Below are 9,187 nucleotides of genomic sequence, written 5' to 3'. Positions count from 1 at the left end.
AATGCTGTTTTTTTATTTTCCTTGCATGTCCCTCTCGGATCTACAGCGACTGCACTTTCAAGTGCACTTTCAAGTGCACTTTGCACTTGTAGTTTGCAGTTGTAATGCAAAGTGGATTTGTCATTTCGTAAATAACCCCCAAGGTCTCCCTTTCTAGACATTCTAATACTGCGTTATATTTTAACTGATATGTCACTAAAAATAAAAAAGAAATTCCACTTTGAGGGTATAAACAGCTGCCAGCGCCTCCATTGACATCAAAATTGTGTATATGGAAATAGTGCAGCACTAAAAATGAAAACAAACCATATATAGTATGTGCACATTCATATGAAGTAGCACTGTGTGAACACTAGATTGGGAGAACATCCCGCAGAGCAACCTACAATGCTCTGCGTGCTGCACAGTGCATTCTAAGCCCTAATTGGGCAAAGCTTTGCCCAATCATGGCACAGTAAACAGTTGATTGTTAAGGAGTGGGCCGTGGGGAAGCTGGCTGTGGCGTCTTTAACAATGATTGAGTCATCAGCTGTCAATGGGCTTCTGCACTGAAAGCTGAATGAGAAAAAAAAAACATTGCCGGCAATAGAAAAAAATGAAAAAAAAAAAAAAAACGCGTCGGGATTCCCCCATATCCATACCACGCCCTTATCCGTGAATGCAGCCTTGCAGGACAGGAAAGAGGGGGATGAGCGAACTGCCTCGCCCTCCCTCTCCTGAATCATAGGATCTCTTCCCACCAACCCTGAGCTGTAGTTGTGGGAGTCTGTGGGCAGGGGGCTTATCAGAATCTGGACACCCCTTTTAACAAGGGGGCCTCCAGATCCCATCCCCCCAAAATCAAATAAAGACAGGAGGCAGACAATTCCAAAAACTGCCTCCTGTCTTTATTTATTTTTTACACTTTTTTTGTGAATGGGTAGGGGTACAATGTATCCCATACTCATTTACGTAGGAAGGGGTCCCAGGATCTGGTGGCCCCCTTGTTAAAGGGGGCTTACAGATCCTGATAAGCCCCCTGCCTGCAGACCCCCACAACCACAGCCCAGGGTTGTTGGGAATAGGCCCTTTCCCCCCTGCCCTGAAGCACCACCATGTTGAGCTCATGTGGCCTGGTATAGTTCAGGCTCGCCTGCTGCACATCCCTTGCCCGGCACCCGCTGTATATTCCGTACATGGAGGGAGGAGGAGGTAGGCTAGGTCTACCCCACCTCCTCCCCATGTCACCCCTGTGCCTTCCATGTACCATAGTGATCCTTCCTGCCTTCCATGTACCATAGTAAACCCATCTTCCTTTCTTCTATGTACCATAGTGATCCTTCCTGTCTTCCATGTACCATAGTGAGCCCTCCTTTCTTTTATTTCATGTGCCATAGTGATGCTTCCTTCCTTTCTTCCATATACCATAGTGATCCTTTCTTCTGTAATTTTATTTGCACCACTTTGACCTATTCATTCATAAACTCTATTTTGAAAAGTTTTGAAATTGTCTTTAAAGCTTTTAATGCAAACTAAAATAATCCCATCTCTTGAAGGAGCTACTGTAGTACAAATCTCTTTATTCTAAAGTTGTAACTATTATTGCTAAGATTGTGAGTTTCCTCCTTCTCAGTAAAAAGAGAGTGGTGGCTGTTTAAAGGGTTAAATGCTTAATTAACATAACCCAGGGACAATCGCTCTCTGGCTGCTGGCACCTAGATTGGGGTCCTGCAAGCTGAAAAATCTTTGTGCAGGGTGCAGTGGCATTGTTACATAAGTGACAGTGCAGTGTGAGATTGGCCAGTCTTTGTCACGAGTTGGTGAGAAGGGCAGGGGTCTTGTGGCATGCAATATGTAGGTAGGACCACCCGAGCTCTGCATGTTAATTTAAACAAGTATGTAGGGAATATTAGATGGGGTTTCTGAGGACACAGCGTGTCAAAGCATTATGCACTTATCCACAATAAAGACCCAACTAGGACTCTATTCCTGGGGATAGACAAATTTATCCAACACTGAAGGGGAAGTTCTAGCAAAATAACAATATCAAAAAAGTAAAGGAGATGGATCTATGATTTATGTTTTTTTCCCTCAGTGGGCAGTGGAGAGGGTGGGAATGGCTGGCTCTTAGAGGCTCGCTGAGAGGCTGAGACAGCTGCCGGTTCAGGCATCTGGGTGGATCACAACAATAAAGTTAGGATAGCTTCAAAGCCTGGACTGGCTGAGTGACGTCAGACAGCGGACGAATATGGGTTACAGGAGTGCAGAACTAAATGCACTCCTGTGATCCACTGAAGAAGTAGGGCCAAAGGAGCTTTGGCCCTACTTCTCCTTAAAATCCATGGCTATTGCACATCAACATACCAGTTTTTGGAGTTTATACGGACTGTTAACTGTGCTGTAATTTCAAGTACACTAGTTCAATGGGTGCGTAGGGGCAACCGCCAGCACTGTAACATTACAGTGTTGAACCTTAGCGGAGGCACAGGTGTTGTGATTGCTCTGTGTTGACAGTCCAGAGCGCTCAGAGTTTGCGTATGGTAGTGGGCAGCTCCGCTTCGCTCACTCACCGCCCCTTGTGACGATCCAATACATCACACGTGCATTATGCGCATGCACGGGTGGCGGGTTTCCCTGGATGGGAGTCGCGTATCTCCCACGTCATTCTTTCTGCGCCCACAGACGTGTATGACGCTAGATGCGTCACACGCCAATGCCACTTCACCGCATTAAGTGGGGACATATAAAGGGCTCCCTCAGAGCATACCAGCTGCACGAGCCCGACCGGGGAAGCCAAACTGTAATACAGCCGCCGCAAAGGTAAATATTATTAGCACTAATTGGGGCACTTTTAGCTGCCCCCCTGTGTTTCATACCCAACTTAGTATCGTTCTGATTACAGATTATGGTGTGTCCCTTTGTTCATCTATACACCTTTATTTGTAGATATTTATCTATACAAGGTGTCTGCGGAGCAAAGTACCCTTATCTGGAGTCTGAACTTTTTGAAGGTATTTAAGAATAATTTCTGAATAAATGCTCCTTTGAGCAAATATTTCTTCAATATATTGAAGTGAACCTAGCAACATATATTCTTTTATTTTTTGTTTATTTTTTGCATACTGCAATTTACAGGTTGATGCTTAGCTATATCCTTGGCGGCTTTTTGTAATACACACCCGTAGGTGTATACACTTCATCTGTGCACCTGCTGGCTTTCCCGGCGATACAGGTCTTTAGCATTCCATATACTCACATGTAAGTGGCCCCAAGTACCCCTTTAAAAGTGTTTCCCTTTTTCTTTGTATTTCTGTATTTTCTTTAAGTTCCATATGAGTCATTGACCAATTTGGACACAAATAGGACATGTTGTTTTTTCTTTTATTTATTTAATTATCTACATATACTATGGGAATGTATTGGTGTTTTTTTTTTTCATACCATGTGATAGATGCTTAGACTATATGTCTCTCCAAATAGGATCATTGCTGGACACGGCCATTTATGGGTCATATGTGATGCACTGCTGGTCTGTTACGACACAACAGTGAATCCTGGTATACGGGAAGAGGTAAAGCCTTACTCAATAGGAGGATTTGTGATTTCTCTGGAGGTACTGTTTTGTTTCCTCTGACAATTGTGAACGTTTCATATATTATTTATTCTCTCTCTCTGTAACAAGTATTTGAGGTAATATGATATGTTTGTGTACTTACTCATGCTTGGTCATGAGGTATAATCCCTTGTTTACTTATGAAATCTTTATGTATTTATTATAGATCTTTCTTTATGTCCGATGCGTCCCTGAAGAAGCCCTTTGTACGGTGAAACATTTAGGACTACTAGCATGGGATACACAAGAAAGTTGGTGCACATTGTTCTAAATTCTCCTTTCTTGTGTTTTTTTAGCAAATGTGTATATGTAAAAATAGAATATATTTATTAATAAACATTCAATTTTTTATATAAATTGTGATTTTTCAAATATTTCTGTGGTCTTTGGTAAAAATGCCAATATCTACAATAATAATATTCAAATGCTCCAACACGCATCCATAAAATCCCAAGCCATACCCCGGTATTGGGGATTTCTATACATTTCTTCATTTAGGGATGGAGATGCAGTTGGATGTAACATTATACCAGTGCATGCTCTATATTTCTTCTATCTAGTTCAATGTAAGTACATCTATTTTCATTTTTTTTCTCTTGCATGTGATTTGTTATTGAAAGTAAAAATAACTTATATAATGTTTAGAAATCTAGGTGTGCTATGAAAAGTTAACCTGCTCTACCCTATTAGGAAATCATTTCTATAATCTTATGACTGAATATAGGAAAGTTTGATATAGAAAAGGAAAAAGATAGCACACCACAGTGAAGTCAAAATCTTGAATCTTCTTTATTGTTGCCAAGCGAGACAGATGCACAGGGACATGGTTGATGTGTTTCACACAAATCACTCAGGCTTACTCATGATAACTCATACGTTATGAGTAAGCACGAGTGATTCTTGTGAAACGCGTCAACCATGTCCCTGTGCATCTGTCTGGCTTGGCAACAATAAAGAACCTTCAAGATTTTGACTTCACTGTGGTGTGCTTTCATTTTCCTTTTCTTTATTGCGTTCTTTGGTGGTGAGCTGGGTCGAGCACTTGCAGCAGTCAATTACCCGATTGCCTGTGCAGTGTATTCTTTGTGGTTGGATAGGAAATTTGCAAATGCATATTTAAATTATGATATCCTCTCATACAGGATTCTCAAATTTTGTTTTATATCCATTTAACAATATTACTTTATAATTTAAAACGATAACTAAAATTGGTGAACATAACCAGTGTTGATAGAGCCTTTAGGTGCTCTATCCTAATGCAATAGAATGTAAAATTGAAAAGCAGAGGAAAATGCAACCTGCAGTTGGGTCAATTGTGCTAACCAGCAAGAATGAAATTCCAGGTACTATGGTTTTTATGTAACATAATCAGATGTGACCTTTTTTTGTAATATATTACTAGGCAGAATTATTCAGGAGAGTAGAAAAAGTAGGAGACAGTTGTTTATTACTTGAGCTGTAGGACATCTTGTGACTCACATATGCATCTTCCCTATTTTAGTTAAAATGTTGTATTTATCTACAAAGTCACACATAGAATGCTAGGTGAAATAACAACAAAATGGCTTCTTTAATAAGACAAAGTGCAATGTGATACATCTGCAGAATGTCTGTTTCATATACCTTAAGGATGAACTCCAGTGAAGTGAAACAGTAAAAGCAAAATATATTCTCATAACTCCTAGAGCTTTTAGATATGTTTTCTCTTTCATAAAATTTCATAAGATATCAGTATTGGAAAACAATCTCTGACATGTATTGGCTTTTTAGACTTACATTGATTTAAAAAAAATGTTTTTCCAAGGCTCGTTTTACTGTAGGGAAGCGCTACAAATTTGTTTGGATTTAGATTTACCTTGACTTCTCCACATAGAAGCTGGGTCTTTAATTGCTTTGCTGCCAGAGGAAGTGAAATTTTAGATACTTACAGCATTTAAGGGAAATCATAATTTTACAAGGCATAAATTGATTTTGAGGATCAGTCATTGCTGTTTCAGATTTTCTCCTTTCAACATTTGTGGCTTCAATGGGCACATTATACATCATCATGCTGTACTAATAGGCTTGTTTACCAGGCTTAGATATATTTGTGTGTTTGTTGTTTGCACATACACAAGAATAATGGCAGGAATACACAAGAAGAAAATCAGGTGAAAATTTCTGTTCTGCGAACGATCGGCCGATTTTCTACTCATTGATGCCAAGAAAGTAATACCCTATATTGATAATGTGAACGAAAAAGACTGATTGAAATTTTTTTTAAATTGTGTCATATCATTTGCGAACGAACAATATTCTATTTGTTGGTGTGAAGGTCGTTCGTAAAACATCTCTTGAACATTATCATGCATAAGCGGAACTAGTAGACGACCCCACTTGTATGTGAGATGTCAACACTGCGTATGAAATTGATTGCTCTTTAAAAGTTTTTTTTTATTGGTTAATGTTGGCGATGATTTCGACCAACAAACGCTGTTTCGTTGGTCGGCGGTCGAGTGATCGGTCGGTTTTCTAACCGTGTATTCCTGCTATAAGTCAGTCTTATTAGATTAACTGTAATATAATTGTTGTATATGAAAAACATCAGACAGCAGCTGCTATTTTTTATTGTAGCTTAATTTTACTTAAGCAAAAATACACTGTAGTATTATTGGGATATATTTATATTTGAAATTGTATGAACATTAAGTGAAAACATTTATTGAATTTGGAATTATACAGTCAAATACAAAGAATTTCTTTTTCATGATTGGGTTGTTTCTTCTGAGGTCATTGTTGAAGACAAGGTATCCAGTGCTCCAGACTCTGAAAATAAAAATACATTTACATTCATTTAGGGGAAGATTAACAATGACAATGTACTCCATATATACAGAGCCTTGAAAAAGTATTCATACCCCTTGAAAATGTTCACATTTTGTCATGTTACAACCAAAAACATAAATGTATTTTTTGGGATTTTATGTGATAGACCGGCACAAATTGACACATAATTGTGAAGTGGAAGGAAAAGGATAAATGGTTCTAAAGATTTTTTACAAATAAATATGTGAGAAGTGTGGCGTGCATTTGTATTCAGCCCCCCTGAGTCAATATTTTGTATAACCACCTTTTGCTGTACAGCTACAAGACGTTTTCAAAAAAAATTCAAGGGGCATGAATACTTTTTAAAGGCACTGTATAATGACCAAAAGGTTATCATCAGGCTTAAATGAATCAAGAAATATTTGATAATTTTTCTAAATTAAACTATATTTTAAATATGATCTTTATATAAAGTATATCCAAAGTAATTTTTAATTTGGAGAGGGTAGGGAAATATTTCCCTTCACTTCCTGTCCTGGAGACACAACAGAAAACAAGAAGAAATATTTCCAAAGTGAGGAAAACCCTTACTAAGTTAATGACACAACAAGTGCCTTGTTGGAAGGTTTCTCCTCTATTCATGTTCTGGTGAGAACTGCAAGCATTTTGAACCCATTTTACTTCCAGTGACAACAGTCACATGCTCCTGTTTTCATTATTGTCTTGTGTACTTCAACATTTTGCAAAAAAATTACAGGTAAGTCTAAAATCATATTTCCTTATTTCACAGTACAGGCCACAGACACCTTTAGATCCTAAAGTGATTGTGAAGTCTCGTTTTAACAAACAAGTTGTAGTGGATTTGCACAGAGCAGCCTGGCCCCTCCCTCCTGCCCTGACAGCAAGCAGCTTGATATGGGGGCACTTGAGTCACAGCTCCCTGTGTCCATTCAGACAGGGAGCTGCGGCCCGGGCTTGCCCCCTCTCTCTCCTGATTGGCTGACTGACTTTGATTGACAGCAGCGGGAGAAAAATAGCAACGCTGCTGTGTCTCGGCCAATCAGGCGGGAGAGACACTCATGAACATTGCTGGACAGAGATGGGGCTCAGGTAAGTAATTAAGATAAAATTCCCAATTCAAAGATCAGTATAAAAATGAACAGTACAAAACACCTTACAGCTGAAGCTGGCTTCAGCAAAGGCCTAAACATCCACCTGATAAACCTTCACAAATGTGGGAACAGAGGACCAGGTGACTTCCATAAAATTCAAGAAACAGATCCCTGATCCCTGATTCTGAAAAGCCCAAAGGGCATTGACTGAATGCATCAGGTGAGGCCTTACAGGAAATGGAATACTCCTATCCTTCAAGACATAAGCCATAGTGATAACATGCCTAATCCATCTAGAGATGGTGGAACATGCAGGACAAACAGGAAATATAAAGTTTGGATGGAGGCAGGGGCAAAAAGGTAAACAGTGTGTACCACATCTGAATAATGTAGAGATATCTCTTTGGGGTGCTTAAGAGCAGGGCACCAAGAGGGTAGAATGATATCTGATTAAAGTAGAAAGAGGAAACCACTTTAGGGATGAAGAAGGTCCAGGGCCTCAAAACCATCCTGTATTCATGAAGAACAAGAGAGGGTACCTTACAGGATAAGGCTGCTACTTCTGTAACCCGTCTTGCTGAAAGGATGTCCACCAGAAAAAAACACCCTACAAGTATCTTACAGGGGAATATCGCAACTGGTTTCAAAGGGATGCTTCAATGGAGCTGATAGGACCAAATTAAGATCTCAGGGTGAAACAGGTGAATTAACAGGGAAGCAATACAAGCTACCCCTTGAACAAAGGGAACCAGATAATTAGTGACCAGTGGTCTCTGAAACAAAATGGCCACTTACAAGACTTGACCATTTAGGGTGTTCAAGGCCAAATGCTGCTCCAGCCCAAATTGGAGAAAGGACAGGTTACGCCCCATGTAATGTCATCTAGAATGAAACATTCATGCAAAGTGAGTCTTCCAAGTGCAATGATAGACCTTGCGAGTTAGAGAGACCCCAATCTTTTAGGACATAGATATCAACAGCCAATTGGTTAAAGCCAACAACCATGAAGCAAGATGATAGTCCAATTTTTGATAGGGCAGGTCTGACAAGTTTGGAAATGCCCAATGAGTGTAATTTGGGAGTCAGGGGATGGTTGAATACTGAATGAATGAATGAATGAATGAAAAACTTATAAAGCGCGGCGCATGCGAACTGAATCGCTTATGGGCGCTAGTTGTTCGTGTCTCATGACATCAAAAGAGCAGAGTTTTGATCTGTCTTTTGAAAGTCAGGTGGTTTTCCTCCAACCGAATGCTGGTTGGTAAAGCGTTCCATAGTCTAGGACCCTGAAAAGCAAACCTTCTTTCTCCTTTGGACTTGTATTTGGTTTTTGGTACCCTGACCAGATTTTGGTCGGTGGATCGCAGAACGCGATTCGAATTGTGAGGTTCTATCTTGTCGCAAAGATATTGCGGAGCCTTCCCATGGATGTGTCAGGCAGAGTGCTTTAAATGCAATTCTGTCTTTTACTGGCAGCCAGTGAAGGGTTCTCAACGAAGGTGAGATTGATTCCCATGTTTTTTTCCCAGTCACCAGTCTGGCGGCCGTATTCTGAACGACTTGCAGACGGGAGATTTGGTACTTTGGGAGTCCGAGGTACAGGGCGTTAGCATAGTCCAGTCTGGAATTCACGATTGTTCCCACCACGACTGCTACGTCTTCTTTGGGGATAAATGGA

General features: G+C 40.1%; 1 protein-coding gene across 2 annotated transcripts in view; it reads right to left on the bottom strand.

The window, feature by feature from the left end:
- Positions 1 to 6,182: 6,182 nt before the first annotated feature.
- Positions 6,183 to 9,187, bottom strand: part of GAL (galanin and GMAP prepropeptide) — a 28,875-nt gene continuing 25,870 nt past the window's right edge. For both annotated transcript variants that reach the window (XM_040328927.1, XM_040328928.1), the window contains one exon: positions 6,183 to 6,397. In XM_040328927.1, coding sequence (XP_040184861.1) covers positions 6,336 to 6,397 — 62 coding nt within the window. In that variant the 3' untranslated portion in view covers positions 6,183 to 6,335. The remainder of the gene's footprint in view (positions 6,398 to 9,187) is intronic.

The sequence above is a fragment of the Rana temporaria genome, chromosome 11 (genome assembly GCF_905171775.1).
Source record: "Rana temporaria chromosome 11, aRanTem1.1, whole genome shotgun sequence".
NCBI lineage: Eukaryota > Metazoa > Chordata > Amphibia > Anura > Ranidae > Rana > Rana temporaria.
This window is presented reverse-complemented; position numbering and strand designations above follow the sequence as displayed.